This window comes from Telopea speciosissima, chromosome 2 (assembly GCF_018873765.1).
Source record: "Telopea speciosissima isolate NSW1024214 ecotype Mountain lineage chromosome 2, Tspe_v1, whole genome shotgun sequence".
NCBI classification, from domain to species: domain Eukaryota; kingdom Viridiplantae; phylum Streptophyta; class Magnoliopsida; order Proteales; family Proteaceae; genus Telopea; species Telopea speciosissima.
In genome coordinates, this window is record NC_057917.1 from 25,426,664 (window position 1) to 25,450,210 (window position 23,547).

General features: G+C 42.7%; 1 protein-coding gene across 1 annotated transcript in view; it reads left to right on the forward strand.

The window, feature by feature from the left end:
• The first annotated feature begins 19,919 nt into the window (after positions 1–19,919).
• Positions 19,920–23,547, forward strand: part of LOC122649573 (iron-sulfur assembly protein IscA-like 2, mitochondrial) — a 36,548-nt gene continuing 32,920 nt past the window's right edge. Inside the window, exons 1-3 of the mRNA XM_043842775.1 lie at positions 19,920–20,141; positions 21,434–21,564; positions 21,698–21,806. Of these exons, the coding sequence (XP_043698710.1) occupies positions 19,968–20,141; positions 21,434–21,564; positions 21,698–21,806 (414 nt within the window). The 5' untranslated portion in view covers positions 19,920–19,967. The remainder of the gene's footprint in view (positions 20,142–21,433; positions 21,565–21,697; positions 21,807–23,547) is intronic.

Genomic DNA, 23,547 nt, shown 5'->3' on the forward strand with positions numbered 1-23,547 from the left:
CATGGAGAATGGTCATTGCTGCCCTTTGATATGTTTCCCCTTGGGGTAGATGTTGTAAGAGATGCACCTACTCAAGATCCTCGCAGTTGGCTTGTAATCCCCCTCAGATTTTGAAGTCTTTTTTACCCTAGTCAGAGCCTTGAAGACCATCCTCCTAGACTCCAATGAAAACGTGTCAGAGATGTCAACCCTAGGCTTGTAATAACATCTGTCACCAGTCTCTGGTATCCCTAAAATTTTGACCAAGGTGGTTGGAGTGAATTTCATGTCCACCCCTTTGACTCTGCTCTCAAGACCAAATCCTTGTACCCCAGAAGCCGGTACAAGATTACAATAAAAATACCAAACTAGGTTCAGGTAACACAGCAATGTAGGCGACAACATCGATGCTCAACCTAGGGCATTGAATTTCGTAAAAAGGCCAAATTGGTGGAAATCATCTACTTGCACCACCCTACCATTCACTATATTCTTGGAAAAGAACCTCTCCCAATCACGGGAATGCTCATACTGTGAAAATTAGTATCGATCAAACTCAGGTTCTTCGGATGAAGAATCATATCCGAAAGATGGAGGTGGCACAGCAGATGGTGATGGCGGCGATGGGTCTGACCGTAGGCGCTTGCGGGTCACTACCTTCCTTGTCGTGCTGTGTTTGCCACTTGAAGACATGGCTGCAACATAGCAAGAGGAAGAAGAATAGGGAGTTAGGGCATATAAACCAAAACTAAACAAAAAGAAAGAGGAAAAGAAGACAGAAATGCAAATGGAAAGGGAAATGTAGCAAAACTTACCTAGGGCTCGCGTATGTGCACGGGAAAATCGATTGGATGCTTGGAAATGATGGTGGAGTAGCCTATGAACACTCTTGGGCACAGCCTTGGGGGTTTAGAGCTCTCAAAATGAAAAGAGAAGTGAGGAAATGAGCTCTCGGACTGAATAAAAACTGTGTCCCGATTCTCTGGGCGATGCACTGGGCGATTGAGCCAAACACCCAGTGAAACGCCCAGAGAATGGAAAAATAGTAGAATTTGATATTTTTTTGAATGGGCTTATGATTTCTTGCATAAAAAAGGCATATTGGGTCCCTCGAAGCACTTAGTTTGTTAATGTGGATTAACTCAAAAAAAAAATATGTATATATATATATATATAATGTAATAACAAATAAATAAATACACAATGGCAAGTAATATATGGGATAAATAAGCAAATGCAATGCATGAATTAGAAATTTTTTTTTCTTTTCTTCGGCAACCTATTACGAGTGTAAATATGTATACATAAATAACATACATACAGCCCTGGATGCATGAACTTCTGTGTGGGTGATGTATGTGGAAACTCAAACATAGGTACTTAGGAATGTATGGTAGTGAGCAGCTGTGTTACTACAAGAAATTAGGCTCCACCAATGACACCTCCCCTGCATATAGGTCATACCTTGCAAATAGACTAGCCGGATCATGGCTAAAACACAGTAGATCATAGGGAGAAAAAGATAGTTTGTTCACTGCACATGTCTGTACCTGAGTGGTGTGCTAGATTCGATAGAACACTGTTGCTTTATGTACAACCTCGAGCTGTTCCATTTAAGATCCTAATTATGTTGTTTTAGTTCCTGTAGTGTTAAGTATATTTATTGAGTTAAGGTAACCATAGGAACCTAATAGCCAAAACTTCTTCATGACACGGTCTGACTGTGTTGTTCGGGCTTAAAGACCCCAGCAACATGCTCTACATTAGGCGGCTAAGAAAGAGATTAGCTTGGATTCGGGGGATTCAGTCTCGGGCAGAGAAGCAATTGATTGTCTACCTGGCACTTGCGGATACTAGTAGCACAGAGGATCATGCCATTTATCTTGCCTTAGTAGACGAGGTTAGCTGTGATCTAGGATACCACATTCAAGCCTTTATGATCGGGAAGAGACTGGAGTGACTCGCATACTAGATGCAGGTATATACCAAACAGTTGCATACTACCATGAACCCTTGATCTGTGATCTTGCATAAAATACCATGACATAAAACTCATTTCATACATAAAACTATTAGCAATGACAACCTAGTTGGGAACATCCTTGGTAGTTATTACTCCTTGCTAAAAATGCTAGTATCATTACACCAGAAGTGTAAAAATGATAACCCACATGTGTTAGTTAAAACCGCAATTTTTTTTTCTTTTCCCTCGCTAAGGGTGTGGGAATATTAAACACAAAGCTTCTTTCAGAAAATCAATCATGGTCAATACTAGATCCAACCGGGGTGGTTGTCGTGGAAGATGCCCTCGATTTGTTCCAGAAGTTGAGCTACTAGACGGAGCCGAAGCTCAGAACTTTGAAATATCGGTTACTTAGCTGAGGGTACCACAAGTCACCCCAAATCCTGTACCGATGGCTGCCCAAACTTCTGCAGTTGCACCTCAGCCAGTTATGGCAGCCGGAGAGGTGAACACCATCATGACCACCATGATGCGAACCATGCAGCAACAATAGGAGTTGTTAGGCCAAATGTCTACACAGTTTGCGACCATAATGCAACAGCGAGCAGTGCCACCACCACCACCTAACCGACCCATACAATTTCCACCACCTGCGCCTCAACATGCGGCGGAAGGCTCCACAACTAAGGTGATGGAGAGAGTTAAGAAGCTCTAGCCACCTGCGTTCTCCAAACTAAATTCTAAGGTAATGCAACCGGAAAGGTAGATTAGCGCCTTGGAGAAGTCATTCGACGTACTCGAATGTACTGATGCGCAGAAATTGATATGCGCTGGGTATCAACTACAAAATGAGGCGGAAGCATGGTGGAAGGCAACAAAGCCTAACTTGGAAGCAGTTCATCCCAATCCTACCTGGGAGCAGTTTAAAGAGGTCTTCTTTAAGAATTATTTCCCTGAGAGTTTTAGAGACAAGAAGGAAGCCAAGTTCTCTGCTCTCGTGCAAGGATAAAAAACCGTGTTGGATTACTAGTAATAGTTTGAAGATTTATTTCATTTCACCTCGGAGCATATGAAGTGCGAAACCAGTAAAACAAAGAAGTTTGAAAAGGGACTCAAACCGAAGATCGGGTCTATTCTTTTGGTACTAGACATTCAGGACTACGATCAAATGGTCGACAAGTTAAAGACTATGGAGGGTAGATTGAAAGAGAAAGAGAAGGCTATAACGTCGCCTGGTTTGGGCAAGAGGCCAAGCAACTATCGAAACTTCAGGTGGCCAAACAAGGCTTTTCAAGGAGCTAGCTCGAGTCCTAACTCGACACAATATCAACGGCAAGACGTGGGCTAAACCCCTTTTCGCCCATTTACAACCGGCCTGCCCAACCCACTATAAGCCAAGTGACAACTACAGCTCCGCCATCCTGACTTGCAATGAGCCAACCAAGTCAGGCCTCTTCCCCAGCTGCACTGTCCAACAAATGCTACATGTGCCACAAAATAGGACACATGGTCAGGGAATGCATACATCGCGGATACAACACATACCCGCCAATCCAGTCTCACGCTCGACCCTTTCAGCCACGGGATAATCGAACGCGAGGAAAAGTGTTCGTGCTGACCAATGAAGAGGCAGAGGCGAATCCAGAGGTGATGACAGGTAAGTCTGCCTAACACTGCTAAATTGTAGGAATTAACCTATAGATGCTAGAAAATTTAATTGCCTCCTTATTCTATACAAACCTTAGGTACCTTAACCATCTCGTCTGCCCCCGTGTGAGTGTCATTTGACTCGGGTGCATCCCACTCTTTTGTTTCCAATGCTTTTGTGGGTAGGATGACCATCCAACCAAGGGACATAGGGCATGACTTAGTTAGCACCCCAACTGGTTGTGTTGTGAGCTTGAAGGAAGTTTACGACCCCTGTCTGGTGGAAATTTACGGGAAGAACCTAACCGCCTGACTGATCAAGTTTGACATGAAGGACTTCGATGTAATATTAGGCATGGATTGGCTATCCGCCTATGGGGAAAATGTCATGTGTGCGGAGAAGATCATATTCAAGTTGAATGATGGCTCGGTTTTCACCTACCAAAGTGAACCGATGAGGAAGCCCAAAAGGATAACTTTATCTGCCCTTTAAGTGCAAAAGCTATTAAATGAAGGATGTCAGGGCCATTTAGCCATGGTAACGGATATCGATGCGAAGATTAAGCCAATGGAAGAACTTGACGGTGTTAGGGAATTTCCCAACGTTTTTCTAGAAGATCTGACCCAGCTGTCGCCTGATCGTGAAATGGAGTTCACGATCGATCTATTCCCTAGTGCAGTACCTGTATCCAAGGAACCATACCGAATAGACCTATAGAATTAAAAGAACTATAGGTCCAATTATAGGATTTGTTGAAGAAAGGACTCATTCGACCAAGTGTGTCTCCTTGGGGAGCACCCGTGTTGTTCTTGAAGAAGAAGGATGGTAGCATGCGAATATGCATTGATTATCGAGAACTGAACAAACTTACGATCAAGAATCGATACCCGTTGCCATGCATCGATGACCTATTCAATCAATTACAAGGTGTAATGGTCTTCTCTAAAATTGATCTTAGGTCTGGATACCACCAGTTGAAGATCAAGAGCAGCGACATTCACAAGACAGCATTCAGAACTCGATACAGACATTATGAATTCTTGGTATTGTCATTCGGGTTAACCAACGCCCCAGCTGCATTCATGGATATGATAAATAGGGTGTTCCACGATGTGCTAGACAAGTTTGTCATTGTATTCATCGATGACATTCTAATCTACTCCAAAAGTGAAGAGGAGCATACTCAACACCTTAGATTCGTATTGCAACGATTGCGGGAACACCAACTGTTCGCCAAATTCAGTAAGTGTGAATTTTTGGCTCTACCAGATCGGATTCTTGGGGCATATTGTCACCAAGGATGGCATCAAGGTAGACCCAGACAAGGTGAAGGCGGTCCTCGAGTGGGAGACTCTAAAGAATACCACTAAGATCCGTAGCTGCCTGGGTTTAGCCGGGTATTATCGCCTATTTATCAAAAATTTCTCATGCATCTCAGCACCCATGACAAAGCAAACGAAGAAGGGTGCAAAGTTTGAGTGGACCAAAGTTTGCGAGAGAAGTTTTCAGGAGCTAAGGAATCGATTGGTGACGACACCAGTGCTGACCATTCCAGATGGTACCAGTGGTATGGTGGTATACACAGACGCATCCCGCATAGGATTGGGCGGTGTGTTGATGCAGAGACGTAAGGTGGTCGCCTATGCCTCCAGGCAGTTGAAGGAACACGAGAAGAACTACCCCAATCATGACCTAGAGTTGGCTGCGGTAGTCTTCGCGTTAAAGATTTGGTGACATTATCTCTATGGTGAAAAGAGCGAGATCTTCAGCGATCACAAGAGCATGAAGTATTTCTTCACTCAAAAGGAGTTAAATATGAGCCAGAGGCAGTGGTTAGAATTAGTAAAGGATTACGACTGTGAGATTCAGTACTACCCTGGCAAGGCCAACGTAATGGCGGATGCATTGAGCAAAAAATCCCAAATCGCATCCCTCGCTTCTTTGGTTGTTAGCGAACAACTAATAGAAGAAGCTCAGAAGTTTGATCTAGAACACATGATCGAGGGGACGGCTATGCAACTAGCAGCTATGGACATACAGTCGTCGATCCGGGAAGAGATAATTGAGAAGTAGCCCAGAGACCCCGATCTAGCCAAGATAATCAAGGAAATAAAGCAAGGAGTCCACGAGGACCCAAACTTCTCATTGGCCCGTGATGGGGCATTGAAATTCAGAGACAGATTATGTGTGCCTGGTGATTATAATGTGCAGGACCGAATTCTTAGAGAGGCACACAATTCACCTTACTCAATCCACCCTGGGAGCATAAAAATGTACAAGGATTTGAAGAAGTACTACTGGTGGATTGGAATGAAGCAGACCGTAGCACTATACATGTCTGAATGCCACACCTGTCAGCAAATAAAGGCGGAGAGACACAGATCGTATAGATTATTGCAACCACTCCCTATTCTCGAATGGAAATGGGAAAGAATTACCATGAACTTCGTGACTAACTTACCTAATACCAGAAAAGGGATGAATGCAATCTGGGTGATTATTGACGGACTGACGAAGGCAGCTCACTTTATCCCCATCAAGATAACCTATTCGATAGAAAGGCTTGCCCAACTATACATTGAAAATGTAATCCGCCTGCATGGCGTGTCCGTCAGCATCGTGTCCGATAGGGACCCCCGATTCACTTCAAGATTTTGGAAGAGTCTGCAACAGGCACTTGGATCCCAGCTAAATCCCAGCACGACTTTCCTTCCCTAGACGGACGGACAGTCTAAAAGAACCATTCAGACTCTGGAGGATATGATTAGAGCCTGTATATTAGAAATGAAACATAGTTGGGACACCCACATTCCCTTGGTGAAATTTGCTTACAATAACAGTCACCACTCCATCATTGGCATGGCATCGTACGAAGCTTTATATGGCCAAAAATGCCGCACACTGTTGTATTGGGATGAAGTCGGAGAATGGAAGTATCTTGGGCCTGAAATGATACAGGCGACCTATGAGAAGATAGGTGTGATAAGAGAAAAGATAAAAGCGGCCCAATCCAAACAGAAGAGTTATGCCGACAATCAAAGGAAAGACATTGAATTTGGAGTTGGTGAGAAGGTATTTCTCCTAGTTTCTCCAACAAAGGGATTACTACGTTTCAACAAAAAGGGTAGGCTAAGCCCAAGATATATTGACCCATATGAAATCCTGAAGATGGTGGGACCCATAACGTATCGACTGGCCCTACCACCGTCCTTGCAAGGTGTCCATGATGTGTTCCATGTGTAGATGTTAAGGAAGTATATCAATAACCCGACATATGTGCTCTCAGCTGAACCCGAGCAACTGGATGCTGATATGACCTATGAGAAGCAGCCAACGGAGATACTAGATAGAAAGGAACTTAATCTCCATAACTGCACGGTCGCCTTCGTTAAAGTTCAGTGGGGAAACTGCTCAAAGGAGGAAGCCTCATGGGAACGCGAAGAAGAAATGCTAGAAAAGTATCCTCAACTCTTCGAGCTACTGGGTAAGCCAATTTTGAGGACGAAGTTTTTGTAAGGTGGGGAGGAATGTTAAACCTGCCCCAGACTGGCTGGAATTTTTGCCTAAAGGACAGGAGCCTATGACCAATCATCTAAAAACACTGTGGAGTATCAACCCAGTGGTTAAATTTAGTGGAGAACCTCCAAGGATGTCATCCAGTATACCTATGAGAAGATGGGTTGCAACATGCAGCTGCTCTATGCACAGCTTGATGTACAGCTCCAACTCTAGGTAATCTCTCTCTTACCCAAATATGGGGGGCCACACCTGTTCAGATGTGTATTTGGTCTTAGAATGGGTATTGGTGGAGTGCGCAAGTGATAGGCCTAACCCCTGTGCAGGCCCAAGGTAAATACAACAAAATTACATTCTCTAGGCAATGGCTGGGCGATTGACCCAAACGCCTAGTGAAACGCCTAAAGTGTCTGAAATTGACATTTTTTACTCCAGACACTTGGGAACCATGCATACAGCCTGTGAACACCCCCTAGAGGTAGATGGGGATTTTTGAAACTATTACCCACCTCTTGAACCAAGTGGACCCCACCTGTGCAGCTAGAATAGCGTAGAATGCACCCAAAAATGCATTCTTGGGAGTAGGGACCCATGGCCAGACATGCCTTAAGTGGTCTAAAATTATAAATAGGAGGGACCAGCCCTCCCATTCGTTTTGCTACCTCTACTGAAATAGAAAGAAAGAAAGAGAAGGAGAAGGAAGAAGAAGAGAAAGAAAGAGAAGGAGAAGGGAGGAAGAAGAGACCAAGGCTAGTTTGGACATTGTTCTTAGCCTCCATACAAGATCAGAGGTATGATTATAGTCCATATACACTGCTGTTCATTATCTTGGATCCCAGTTCTCATGCCAGACTGGTGTGTCTCTGATCAGTAGTGCTCAGAGCACCACCTGAATGCCTAGGGAAGATCTGACCATCTAATGAGCTGATCTGATGTTGGTACTGCAGTAGAGATGGAAGTTAGTCTCTGAGATGAGCTGCACTGCAGACTTGCATCTAGATCTTGTTGTATGGGCATGGATCTCTGCATGCAAAGGGATTTCTTCACACCTTAGCATAAGACCAAACTTGTGTTGAGTAAATACATGTAATTCATGAATTGCATGCAGCCAAAGCTGGATCCAAAGCCTGAGCTCAGCCAGGACAACCATTCTCTATGTTGTCAGAGCTCACCCCAGCTTCCAAATGGGTAACCTAACCTTGAACCGATTAGGACCAATCCATTTAGCCCTATTTTAGGTCCATGATCATCCTACTAGATTTCTTGATCGAAATCATGGCCAGGCCTACAGTAAAATCCAAGAAGCTGAGCTGAAACTCGTGTTAACCAGGCTCTGGGCAATGCACTGGGCGATTGACCCAAACGCCTAGTGAAACTCCCAGAGATGCTAACTGGGCTCAGATCTAAATTCTACTTTTTGGACCTTCACCAATGGGCCTAGGACAGCATGGGGATGATGGAAATGACAAAAATACCCTTCCACATTGGTCCTTGCTTTCATCCATACCTTGGATGCTCAAGTGGGCCCCACAGGGCCAGGTAACCAGGCACAGAACTAGTTTCAGTTGGGCTATAAACCCTTGCACTAGTTTATGAGGTTGATAGAGCCATGTATAGGTAGACCATGCTGTGGAAATACTTAGACAAATGAATCCTACATCTCTGGATGATGCACTGGGAGATTGACCCGAAAGCCCAGTGCAAGACCCAGAGAATTCTAAGTAATACCTGTATAAATACAGAGTCAGTCCAATTAAGCCTAGACCAACTCTAGGACACTAATATAATCTTAAACTTTGTTTGACACAGTTTTATGATCCTATTAACTAGGTTTTGATCCCAAGCTCAAGGTGCAGTGTTAGATACCGGTCGGGACCAAGCTGACAGCTGAGCAAGTAGGACTAGAACAAGGTGAGTGAATTACACCGTGTGTGTAAATGTAACATGACTAATGAGTCATGACAATTACAATAATGCTATTTACTTTGTTCACTTATTTCAATTGCTTTATATTCTGTTAAATACGAAATGCTTGACGGATGGATACTAAGAATGAACAGTGAATCCTCGTATGTGAACTGCTAGATTAGATGTCGTAGTCGGCTTGAAAATGAGGCCTGTGGTAGCCTATAGAATGGGATGCGGTTGACACCACTCGACTCATACTATGCCATATAGAATGCATTGGGCTAGAGTATCATCATCTGTACTACGTACCCTTGCCAACAGGGGTTAAGGTGTTGGATGTCTGTGAGAGTACCCATATGAAAGAGAAAAAGGAAAAGAATGAGAAAAAGGAAATAGAAATGTTTTGCACCGAAAGGGTGATTATGTGGCTATATGCCAGCAAAAGAAATATGTTATATTGAAATAAGGATGGGTGCTTCACAAGTTAATCCCAGAGGGCTGGTCGGGCTGACCTTGGTGACTGATGCGGGAGCCGATCGGTCCTCTCTGACAACTCAATAGGTGTGTCGCAGGAAGGTATTGAAAGCCCGCACCAGGGATACATGTACTGGGGATTGTAGTGGTACTTTTACCTGCCTTAGTTGTGATGTTAGGTGCCTAATAAATAAAATGAACTGCATTACATATAGGACTCATATGGTTGTGCTTGCATGTGCATGCATGGTTATGTTTCATTCACGGGCTCAATGGAGCTCACACTCTTTTGTATATGCTTTTGTTAGATGATTTTACAAGTGGATGTTTCAGTGGCGGGGAGGCTCATCTCGCGGAGATGGGCCATGGTTATTATGACTGTGTTGGTGTGGACCCGGACGGAGGTCATACCTCTGGTGTGAGTCTTTTTTGTGAAAGTTGATGAGGACCCGTGATGGGTGGGCAGCTGACCCTATTTCTGATCGTGGGATTCTTTTTGGTTGTATTAGGGATCCCTCTTTTGTATAGCTTTATTTGGGGGCTTGGGTTGCCTTGCCTTGTTTATATTTTTTTGTAAAGCTTGGTTGGAAAGAGATGGGACTACTATTAATCTGAGAGAGAGAGAGAGAGAACTGAAACAATGATGGTTGTGTATATACTTTTTTTAGTTTCTTTAATGTTTAATTTAAATATTAGCCTCTACAGCACTCTGTGATCTATATCTTTCATTATTGTGGATGTGTGTGTTTAGGAATGGATTAACAACGTCTAGATCCTTGGGGTTTGGTAGATTGCTACTATGCAATTCGGGTGACCTACCTAATCCTCCTAGGGGGTGGTTTGGGGTGTGACATGTACTCTGTCACCAATGAAGAGGCCCGGGCATATCCCGACGTTATCACAGGTAATGCACTCGACTCTTGAGATTTGCATACATGTAGATTTTGTTTCTATGATGGGTTCTTTGTTGTTTGTCAGGTATGATTTATATTTGCTCCCTACCTACTTATACCTTATTTGATTTGGGTGTGTCACACTCTTTCATATCCCCTTCTTTTGCAAAGAAGTTGCCTATCAAACCAAAGAAGATGGCTCAAAACCTAGTGGTTAGTAGACCAACGGGCAGTAAGGTCGAACTTGATAGGAATTATGATCCTTATCTTGTACGTGTTTGTGATCATGGACTAGTGGCAAGTTTGATAGTCCTTGACATGAAGGACTTTGACATCATCTGGGGAATGGATTGGTTGTCCACTCACCGAGCTAGCCTAATCTGTGCCGAAAGGAAAGTCCCATTCAAACCAGAGAGTGGTGTAGAGTTTGTGTTCAAAGGTATTAGGCGGGAGAAACCCAATAAAGCTATTATCTCTGCTCTCCAAGTTCAAAAACTGTTGGATGAGGGATGTCAGTGTTACTTGGCATTTGTGGTAGATACGAAGATGAAAGTCAAGCCTTTGGAAGAGATAAGTGTGGTAAGAGACTTTCCAGATGTCTTCCTGGAAGATCTGACACGATTGCCACCAGACCGTGAGATGGAGTTTAGATTGACCTGGTACCTGGTGCAGCTCTAGTGCCCAAGGCTCTCTACAGAATGGCTCCATTTGAGTTGAAGGAGTTACAGGAGCAACTAAATGACTTATTGAAGAAAGGTTTCATTAGACCTAGTGTGTCTCCTTGGGGAGCGCCTGTGTTGTTTGTGAAAAGAAGGAAGGTAATATGCAGATGTGCATTGATTAGCGTGAGCTCAACAAACTAACGATCAAGAATCGGTATCCTTTACCCAGAATTGATGATTTATTCGACCAATTATAGGTGCCAAGGTTTTCTCAAAGATTGACCTCCAATCGGGGTACCATCAACTGAAGGTCAAGGAAGGTGACATTAGCAAAACAACATTTAGATCTCGCTATGGTTATTATGAGTTCATGGTCATGTCCTTCGGGTTGACTAATGCCCCGGCCGCCTTCATGGAGTTAATGAATCGGGTGTTCCATGATGTCCTAGATAAGTATGCTATCGTTTTCATAGATGACATCTTGATCTATTCTAAGAGTAAAGAAGAGCATGCAGATCATCTCTGCCTAGTATTACATCGCTTGAGAGAGAAATAACTATATGCCAAATTCAGTAAGTGTGAGTTTTGGCTACAACAAGTGGCATTTCTGGGGCGTCTTGTTTCCGCTAAGGGTATTGAAGTTGACCCTGACAAGGTAAAATTAGTAGTCGACTGGGAGACACCCAAGAATGTGGCAGACATTCGAAGTTTCTTGGGTCTGGCAGGCTATTACAGAAGATTCATTGAGAACTTCTCAAGCATTTCCACTCCTATGACTCGACTGACCCGAAAGGGAGTGAAGTTTGAGTGGTTTGAGAACTATGAGAATAGCTTCTAGGAGCTAAAGCAGAGGCTGATTACTACTCCGGTACTCACTATTCTAAATGGTACTGGAAGGATGGTAGTCTACAGTGACACATCCAAAATGGGCTTGGGTTGTGTTTTGATGTAAGATGGGAAGGTAGTGGCCTACGCTTCTCGACAGTTGAAGGATTATGAGAAGAATTACCCTACCCATGATCTAGAGCTTGTAGCTGTGGTTTTCGCTCTGAAAATCTGGAGACATTACTTGTACGACGAGAAGAGCGAGATTCACAGTGACCACAAGAGTCTCAAGTACTTCTTCATACAGAAGAAACTCAATATGATATAGCGGCAGTGGCTTGAGTTGCTGAAAGACTATGACTGCACCATCCATGACCACCTCGGTAAGGCAAATGTAGTAGCTGATGCGCTAAGTCAGAAATCACAGACCTTGTCTTTAGCGTCTTTGGCGTCCAGTGAAGAGCTTATTGAAGAAGCTTGGAGGATGGACCAAGAGCTACTGGTAGAGGGTGTTACCTTGTCTATGGCAGCCTTATCAGTACAGTCAACCTTAGTGGAAAAGATCAAGTCGGCCCAAGCCTCCGATGAAGAGTTTCAAAGAATCATTGAAGCAATCAAAGAGGACGCACAGTAAGAACTAGGCTTTGCCTTGACTGAGAGTGGAGTCCTCATGTTTATAGACTGGCTATGCGTTCCTAGTGATACATAGTTGAGGAAGGAAGTGTTATCCGAAGCTCATGACTCTCCTTATTCAATCGATCCAGGTAGCACAAAAATATACAGAGACTTGAAGGGTCACCACTAGTGGAGTGGAATGAAGAGGGATGTAGCTGAGTTTGTGGCGAGATGTCTTACTTGTCAGCAGGTGCAAGTAGATAGGCAGCGACCTCATGGCCTTTTACAGTCGTTGCCCATCCTGGAGTGGAAGTAGGAGCATGTTACTTTGGACTTCGTCACTAGGTTACCCCATACACCTAGAGGTGTCGATGCTATATGGGTTGTCGTTGATAGATTGACGAAGATAGCTCACTTTATCCCAATGAAGGTCACTTACTCGATGGACAGGTTAGCTCGCTTGTATGTCGATAATGTAGTTCGCTTGCATGGAGTTCCTGTTAGCATCATCTCTGACCGTGATCCCAGGTTTACATCTAAGTTCTGGGGCGGATTTCAGAAAGCAATGGGTACATTACTAAGTTTTAGTACTGCTTTCCATCCTCAGACAGATGGACAGTCAGAGAGAACCATCCAGACATTGGAAGATATGCTTCGAGCTTGTGCCATTGATATGCAAGGCAGCTAGGATGAGCATATCTCACTCATTGAGTTTGCTTATAACAACAGTTACCAAGTTACCATTGGGATGGCATCGCTTGAAGCCCAGTACGGTAAGAAGTACCAAACTCCTCTATACTGGGATGAGGTAGGTGAACGTCATATCCTTGGTCCCGAGTTGATCCAGGCGACGATTGAGAAGGTGGATCTGATTTGTGAGCGAATCAAGGCAGCCTAATCTAGCCAAAAGGGTTATATGGATCAGCATCGAAAGGATCTAGAATTTGCTATCGACGACAAGGTGTTTCTTAAGGTGTCACCTACTAAAGGAGTGATGTGGTTCAGTAAGAAGGGCAAGTTGAGTCTGAGATTCATTGGACCATTCGAGATCCTTGCAAAGATCGGGTCGGTGGCTTATCGATTGGTACTCTCACCATCCTTGGATGGTGTGCATGACGTCTTCCATGTTTCCATGTTGCGGAAGTACGTTCATTACCCGAGCCATGTTCTATCTCAAGAACCACTGGAGCTCGTAGCTGATATGTCCTATAAGGAACAGCCCGAGAAGATTCTGGATAGTAAGATTGTTCATCTTCGCAACCGACCTATCCACTATGTGAAGGTGAAGTGGTGCAATCATCTGGAGGAAGAAGCATCTTGGGAAGCAGAAGTGGAGATGCGGGCGAAGTACCCTTCCCTGGGTTACTTAAAAGGTACGACAAATTTTGGGGATGAAATTTCTTGTAAGGTGGGGGGAATGTTATACCCTCGCCCGAGGTTCTAATATTTTATTGTCATCCATATGACATGTAGATGGTACTATCATGTATGCCAGTGAGCTGTTCTCCTTGGTGGTCAAGCCCAGTCATAAGATCATTGACCACTACGCAGGCTTGCCCATCGAAGAAAGGTACCTCAACCAGCAGTGGGGAAAATTCATCGATGGCGACTTCATTGACTACCCTCCTAGTACCAGCCCTAAAAGCAAGGAGTATCGGAGGGCACACCCCAATGTCGCCCCATTTGGACACTTCGCTCAGAGATTAACGCAGCATCGTTGTGGGGAAGCTCTTCAGAGTCATGGGGAACACACCGTGATGACCAAAGGGTGAGTTACTAACCTCATGTGTACTTGTTTGTCCTCCCCTTTATGGCCTTGAAGCGTGGGTCAAAGCCTGATCACTTTCAGTGTGTTTCAGCCTTTACAGCAACGACGGAGTCATAGACGGACTCACAGGACTGAATCCGTCTAATGATCCGTTGGTGCTGTCTCATGCTTTTTGAGTGTTTTCTTGTGTGGGGCCCACATCCCAGTGTCCCAGACCTCGTAGCTATGCGGGGCATGGTAGACCCTACCATTGGCCCCCTTGTTGTGTGTGTGCCTTGTTAGTGGGCCCACAAGCCCAAGTAATGTTTTAAAATGTGTTTTAACTTAAGAGACTCAAACCAAATAGGCCCCAAGGCTATAACTTAGTTACAAGAGGACTTTGGCCTTTATTGGCCATTACTCTTCACAACCACCATAGACTGGGCATTGAAGAGAGGTGAAAGGAAGAGGAGGAAGAGGGAAGAAGGCTAAGTTGGTGAGGCCTGATTGCTTGGAGGTGGAATCTTGGCTTCCAAGTGTCTAAAGGTAAAACTCACACCTCTCTCTCCTCCCCCACCTTTCCATTTTGGGTTTTAAGGATCTCATTTTGGGTATGGATTGACCTAGGGTTCTACTTGGGACCCAAGTCTTATTCTTGGTGGTATGTTGGACTCCTCTTGGGGTTTGGAGACTACTATTGAACCCCAAGAATACCTTATTTGCAACATTGTTGTTGTTCTTAAGTCCCATTAACCATAACCCTAGATTGACTAATGAAAGGTTCAAACCTTTGAAGACCCTAGGCCAATGATTGGTCTATGTACTAAGGACCCTAGAAGGTTCAGAACACCCCTCACTAGATCTTGCAGCCATTAGATCTCAGGGGTTGAAGGTGGAAGTGAAAATCCTTCAAATTTTGGACAGGAACTTGGACGGATCCAGCATCATGCTTTCGCCTGTAGATCCGTCTAGTGTATTCTAGTGTCTGGCTCGAACGGAACCAGGGACGATTTTACCCTGTGCCTCCGTCCGTAGATCCTTTCTCCTCAGGAATGTCTCAGAAATCGGATGGATGCACAAATGGATACATAGGTAAGTTCCGTCAGTGAATCTGTCCTTTGCGATTTGACCCCTTAGCTTGGACGGAACCAGGAACAGACTCACTCTGCTGCCTCTGTCCCTGAGTCCTTCCATGTTGTTTCTTGTTAAACTTAATTGTGACTCTTAGGACTCATCAGGGGACCCACCTACACTCTTCTAACACTGATCTCATGCATCCCTAGGCAGTCTAACTTGTTCGGAGACGTGTGTCCGACAACCTCTTCCAAACACCCGAACATTATGCGAATCCTTGGTGAGTGGATTTTGGGCTTTGTTTGGGTTTGTATATTTATTAAACATGTTATATACGTTAATGCATCATTATCAAGCATGTTGCATATTGCATTTTATTTATCTTGTTATGATTGATGTGAATATAATGACACATATGACTTATCTAGCATCGGGTTTTGGTGCCAGAGAAATACCAGTGCCGGAATCCCAGTATATGATTATGGCCTTTAAATTCTTGTCATATTGGTCTGTATGCGCCGTGCAGTGCTGGTACCCGGGTGCTAGATGGTATGGGACATTGATGCACCCGGAATACCTCTCAAGACGATAGGATCTTGCATGTAGTATAATTGTGGCTAGGATCACTGTACCCTTATGCTACAACCTTAACCAATGGGGGTTTAGGTGTTGGATAGCCAGAGAACCTGTCACCTATGGAGATGAGAGAGGCCAGGCCATGGGTAGTAATGGCTATCGAGGTCCGCTACTAGGTGGTATTGAGGCTTTGACCGGCGTAGGCTCCCTTGTGATAACGGAGGTTTCACTCTGGCGATAAGTTAAGTGACCCACGGTGTTTACCCGAGTTATCACAGTAGCATATACCTTTGACTTAGTTGATTGCTAGGTGTAAAATCTATTAACATTGCATACATCATGGACTATTTGTGAACTGTGTGTTTGTGTATTCTCCATCCCCTCACTGGCTCAGTGGACCTAACCCCCTGTGTACACCTCATTTTAGATTTTGATGCAGATGGTGGTTATTTTGCTGGATTGAAGCCCAGCCTTCTAAGTACGATGATACAGGCACTGAGGAACCTGAGGTTGTGTTTAAGAACACGACGAGGGTTGTCCTTGCGATGACTGTTCTTATGGACCGTACTGACACTTGGGATTGGTCCCACCTTTTGTTTACTTATGGGCCTTGGGCCATGTATAAACATTCTTGTTATACGTATATTTTGTATAGTTATGTTATGGTCAGTCCGAACATGGTGTTAACCTACTATATCATTTAGTGATTGAACATAATGTAACTATTCTTTAAACGCTTCCGCAAATTTGTATACTTTTGGTAATGTAATATTTACCTTCTTTCGCACTTTGATATTGATGTTAGTATAGGGATGTGGAATGGGACACTGTGTCAGTGATCCTGGTAGCTTGATAGGGTGACACGTGTCATCCTAGTCACCCCTATTTACTGTATTTTATTCCTATCGGAATGGGGGTGTGACGTGTAGGTCTCTGAATTGGGCATTTGTGACCAGAACGTTGGGGGTCCTGAAACTGGGGTACCGACGACGGTGGAGGCAGCTGTTCCTAGGGGTGTAAATGAATAGCCAAAATCTGTTTTCGTATCCGTGTTCGTATACATTTAGCACTATCCAAATCCGTTCGAAAGCTAAACGGATGCGGATACAGATAGGCTATAGCTATCCGAAAAGCTATATTTACATGTAAATGGATAAAATATTTGATCCGTATCCGTGTATGTATTCGTTTAGCACTATTCAAATCCGTCCGAAAGCTAATCGGATGCAGATGCGGATATAGCACTATCCGAGCCGAATCCGATCCATTTACATCCCTAGCTGTTCCTCGGGTGGCCTATCTTCGCCAGTCTGGATCCAGAGGCACCGTTTTTTACAGTGCTCCTGGTAGTGGGGCACTTTCATGATGACGACAAGAATGTGTATCAGGCATTTTCTCTCGGGAAGGTTGAGATTTTTCTCCCCATCCCCTTCTTTTTCCTCTGCGGGAGGTTTCCTGTGGTGGTGAATTCCTCCTTATGTTGTGAGTAGCACGCGTTGATCTCGCTATTGTTAAGGTAGATGTCCAACAATCATTCCAACAGACGGCGCCAAACTGTTGCGTCAAGAAATCTCCACCAAAAGTCCTCCTGGGCTCAGACTTGCATAAGAGAACAAGATGGACACAAGAGAGTCGATTTTCACCTGCGAGGGACTCTCCGATGTCTAAGTCAGATCTTTTTGAGCAACAATTGAGAATAGTGAAGATGGTTTGTAAGAGGTTATACCTGGATATATATAGCATTTTGCTAAGGAGTAGGCGATTCATGCGAGAGTCCCAATATGGTAGTTTCTATTCTCTGTGAGAATATTTTTGAGAGAGATCTCTTTAGGAACAAGATCCTTTCTTTCCTTTGTTACAACTTCTTCTTTAGTAGTTTCCATATGGGAATGGGGGGTTACGTGCCTCCTGAGGCCGTACTTGGTGTTCTTTTCATGGGTCTGGTTCTTGGGTATGATTTATTGGATCTTGGGTTGTCGTTCTTTGATGACGTGGTGCGATCCTATTGGGTGATTATATTTTTGGTATTACAGGAATGGTATTTTTGTTTTGATTTTGCCAATTGTAAGCCTAGTTGACTAGGTGCTCAATAGGTGTTTGTTAAAATTCCTTATAGATAATGGGTGATATTGTAAGGGGGCTTGGAGCCCCTGAAAATGTTGGGGCATTGTCTAAAGTAGGAGTTGTAGCTTCTGAACTGTAGTAGTAGCTAAAGTGTTCAATACTGGGTAATACATGAAGCCCATGGTTGGGTATTGCCCTGTGGATGTAGGCACATTGTTGAACCATATATATCATGCTTGTATTGTCCATTTGTATATTTGGAACGCTGTGGATTTTACAAGATGGACACGCAACCCTTGGTAGACATGACTTATCTTGGTTGAAGGCAAGGGTGCATACGAATTGTAGCCGATAAAATTGGAATTGCTTCAGCAAGTGGTGTTTACAATTGCTTGCTCTATAGTTTAGAATAGTGACAATGTGTGCAATGGACAAGAGATTGTTGTACTACCCCCCCCTCTCAGTGTCCCCCCCTCTCAGTGTCGACTTGGGAATAAGAGTCTTCACCGTTCCAATTGATTGTTTGATCTTTAGTTCTACAAAAGTTTAACGAAGATCTTGTTTCAAATGTAAATGAGGAGCACATGAGTGTTTTGCTGGAGTGAAAGCCACCATACTATTTGCAAATGATATTCTCGCTAATGTAAGTGGAGAGTCAAGTATATGCTTTTTTTTTTCCTGGACAAGCTTTTAAATTTCATGAAATTAGGAATTTAGGTTAGGACTTAGGAGACCTGAAATGAAATAAATTTCAAAATTTCAGTTTGTATTTCAAAATATATATTGAAATCCCAATGCATTATAATTGAAAATGACCAACAACCTATAAAATAATGCGATCTATCATGCAATACAATGATATGAGCAATTAAATAATTATTCAAAAGTCAAATAATGTTAAATCAATGAAAGGTAAAGTCAATAAAAGAAAAAAATTCAAAAATAAAACAAAATATCAAAATTTGAAATATTCTAAAATATATAATTATTCAAAAATTTGTCGAATTCAATTTCAATCTCTTACATCAAAACCAAAATTTTAGAGTATAATTTTGCCAAAATTTTAAACAATGGTGGGGGCCATTTCTTTGCAATTTGTTCTTCTACAAGCCTCACTTTCAATGTATTTTGAGTAAGAAGAGACTTTAGTTCAATGCTTTGCTAACCTATATTTACCCTCTCTTTATTTGCCACGCATGGTTATAGAGTACAAGATGATTCATGTTGTTTCTGATTCCGATTCCAATGGAATCAGCCTCAACCTTAGAAAAATACCCTGCATTGACCAAATTGAATCGGTTAGAATCAAGATTGGCTGGGCGATTAGGCCGATCCACTCCCGATTCCTTGAACCATTGAACGCTGCACGTACATAATTAGGTACTTACGACGTTTCCTCTGTATTGTCCCTATTTGTTCACCCCCTGTCCGACCCTCAGTCATTGGTGATTTTGATCCGGATTGGGTTGGAATCTGTTCAAATGGGCGTTCAAGAACCTTAGAATCAGTCCTCAGATCCAAAATAAGAATTTTGTTAGGATTTTTGAGTGTGAATTGACTGTATCAGATCAATGGAAAATCCGGATTATACCAACAATTGCTTGGTTCAGTTGGCGAGCCGTGGTGCGCTTTATGCCCATGCTCACCAAGAGGTCTCCAGTTCGAGTCTCTTGGCAAGTATCTTATCCACCCCCCCCCCCTCCCCCCTCCTTATCAAATATATATGTAAAAGCTCCCGGCCGAATTCCGATTCTTAAAAAACTGATCTTCCCTTTCTCCCATCTTTGTAGTTTCATATAAGGAAAGAGGATCTGATCTCTGAAAAATCGCCCAGTAGGATTCACTCTGGGAAAGTGCCAAGCGGTATTTATTTGACGATTGCGAATTGGTTAATGAAAGTTGAGCGTGGAAACGCGTCATCGAATAATTGAAGAAGTACTTCATCTGCTGCTTTAAAGTTTGATAGGAAAAGTTCTGACATCTCTGAAAGTCCGGAATCATAATCACAACCGTCTGAAAGTGGATGCCAAGACTCTATGTTGCGGTGAGGGTAGCCATGTCCAGGTCTCTTCTTCTCCGTCTTACGCCCTTCATTTCCGCACGGATTCGATACAATCAGAGACTTCTTAGCTCTGCTGTTGGCGGAAATCCATCAACAGCTCAAGATGCCGTACACATGACGGATAATTGCATTCGAGTACTCTCTCTCTCTCTCTCTTGGCCTGCAAGATATTTAGAGAAATTTGTGCATATCTTAGTGGGTAGAACGTGTTTCTAGTATTTGAATTTTCTTTTTAACGCTTTGAAGCATTCAGGAAGATCATATATTGTTTGATAGAATTACTGGGAAATCAAAGAAGGGAGAACAAAATGGATTGGTTATTTCAGAGATTATAAAAGAATAACTTTTATTTTTTTATTCAGAAATTTGCCCTGTTTGGGGGAAAATCGTACATAAAAGAGTGAGGTTGCAAAAGCAAAAAAAGTTTCCTACACAGTGATCAACCAATTGTTCCAAAAAACTAGATTGTGTATTCTGCTTTTAGAGGGGGGGGGGGGATGACTCCATGCTGTGGTTAGACCTCTGTCTTTGCAAATGTGCACTAAGTTGTCTAGACAAAATGGAAGTTTAGGAACTCACAAAGTGATGTTAACTTTTACATGAAAGTATTCGGTTTAATGGATAGCACCATGCACTACAGACAGCAGCATGGATTGCATATTGAATGCAATCATTGTCATATAGTTTTGTCTGAACTTTGATAGGGCCGCAATATTCAATACGTAGATCAAGGAGATGGATATACCGTGTATCATGAACATGGCCTTTTGGTACTAGGATTCATACTTGGTTGCACTACCTATAATTTGAGTGTCTGCAATTGGTTAGGGTGATGATGTTATAACTGAAGATGAGAACACTTCTATGGCCAGGAAAATGCCCATTTGCAGGACCTGTTGGGATGGGGGATTATTACTTAAAGTGAGGTGAATTGGGAAAATGGATAGATCATTGGCCTTTTTACGTTATCAACATATACTAATAATATTTGGCATATTACATGTCTTAATTTCCTCCCCTTTTCGCATCCTTTGATGGATCTTGGCAGCTTCATTTAACAAGCCTATATACAGGCTCAAGATTTCCTTTTTCCAATTAATCCCAGAAATTTCTCTCTCTGTCTCGCTTCCATAACAGCTTTCATGTGCCCTGGGGTGAGGATGAGATTTAGAGGAACTGTGAAACTTTTTTGCAGTTAAACTTTTAGTTGGTGGCAATGGGTTGTGAGCTGAAGTCATATATCAGTACCAATGACTTTAACTTGGAGGCTTTATGCAACTACGTAAACCATTCTGCTTTGTTTAGTTGAATGCTACATTATTTGTCTAGTTATTCAACATTGCTTGGAATCTCCAATCCTTTGCTTCGGGGTGGAGATTTTAAGTCAGTTCATGTTTACTATTCATTGATTTTACAAATGTCTTCAGAGAATGAAAGAACTGCATGCAAAAGAAGCACCCACGAAGGATAAAATGCTTCGGTTGACTGTAGAGACAGGTGGATGTTCTGGGTTTCAGTATATATTTTTGCTAGACGACAAGACTAATCCAGATGATAGGTTGGTTCTCTTGTAATTTCCTTCTTAAGTGATGTTGGTGAAACACCATTTTGGTGGTTCTACCTACAAGACGCTCAAGGATTTGCAGTTTTCATTATTTCTTGATTTTGTCTATTGTATTGGATGGCTGTAGAATTTTTGAGAAGGATGGTGTTAAGCTGGCGGTCGATCAAATCTCTTATGACTTTGTCAAAGGTGCAACTGTTGATTATGTTGAAGAGCTGATTCGGTCTGCTTTCCTGGTCAGTTTCTTGGTTCTGTATCTGATTGCAAAGAATTTTATTTATCAATTGTGTACATATATGTTTGTGTTTTGGCTACTCAGTATCTTGGACATTTTCTTTTTCCTTACGATTGGAAGTGACCTAAAATTGGCCTCCAAGTATATGTCCCAATGCACTCTTTTTCTGTGTTTCAATCTTTCATTTTCCATTCTCTCCTACCATATCAATGCTGGTGACAATGTTGGGAAGTTTCAAATATCTTATTTGTCATTTTATGTAACAATTTTATTGGCTGAACTCTGAAGTGATTCCGATGAGGTAGGCTAGGCTGAAACAAAACAAACACCAACAACCCTATAGAAACCAGAATCACAGTGAAGCTAAAATTTGAGAAATATGGCCGAAACTTGAAGTGAGTAGAACTTGCAAACTATAAATCCGATGAGGCTGAAATTAATATATCATAGAGGTCCTATGGGGCTGACTGGTAAAAATATCAGAGAACCAATGGTTAGATTTTCAGAAATTAATGGTTAGAGAAGAAGAAACATGTATGGGCAGAAAATAGGAAGTAGTGCAGAACAGAAAATAATAAGTTGGGAGAACTAGCATAAGTCATGATCTACCAGTCCGATGGACATCATACTTGGGTTGAAGGGAGTAGAAGGGGAAGGGAATAACATAGTCAATTCTCAGCCCAAGCTGATGGTTAGATTCTCAGAAATTATTGACTGAAGTTCAGATCCTGATGCTGACAAATACTGCTGTCGTGGACTTGTAGTAGCATTTAAAAAAAACAGAATGAAAGGAGAACTTGGAGGCCAATATTAATGGATTAACTAGGCACAAAGGTTCAGATATCACCTGATAAGAGGCCACAAAATTGAGAAATAGTCGCTGGAATACCTGCTGGATAGTGATGAAAGAAAGAGAAAAGTAAGGGAAAAAAAGAAGGAAAGGAGGGGATATAACCAAAGGCTTCATCACTTATGGCCTGTGGGAAAGGCTTTACCACCAGTCCCAAACCAAGGATTCACCATCTTGGGTTGTAATGTAGTCCTACATTGGTAGGAGGCCTACTAGGAGCCAAACAACCAGGACCTGTTAAGCTGCTGGTTTGATGGGGGCAGAATTGAGGTTTTAGGCCAATTTTTAGGGTTAGGATTAGGATAATGGGTATGTGTCTTATATGGCAAAGCTAGGCAGGTGTAGAGGAGTCTAATGAACTAGGTTTTATAGGTTTTGGATGGGTAGAAGTAGATTAGATGGAATTGGACAGCAACTAGGGTTAGGGTTTTGGGTTTTGGAAAAGAGGGAAGTGAGGGATTCTAGTATTTTTTAAATTCTGAATTGTGAGGGAGCCTCCCATGATCTGTTTTATTTATACTATGGCCAATGGCCCAAGTTCTATTCAGCCTAGGAGTTTGATCACTAGGCTGATTCCTAATACAAGTCACTCCCTCTGTAGAAATCGTGGAGGGGTGTGGGGACTAAAAACAACTTAAATAAAAAAAGAATATTCCCTAAGCAACAAGAGAATAAAAATCAGTTAAATTGGACAGTTTGAACCGGTTCAATTTAAGTTTACAAATAGACTAAGTATAGAAAATAAACTAAGTATGGAACTAAAACAACTAATCCCGTATGCAACCTAATTACCTATATTTTAGGCCCATAAAAGTGGCCTATTACATAGAAAACCCATGGGATCAAAGGTCCAACATATGTATATATATACACCAACCCTAGGCTTATTTCC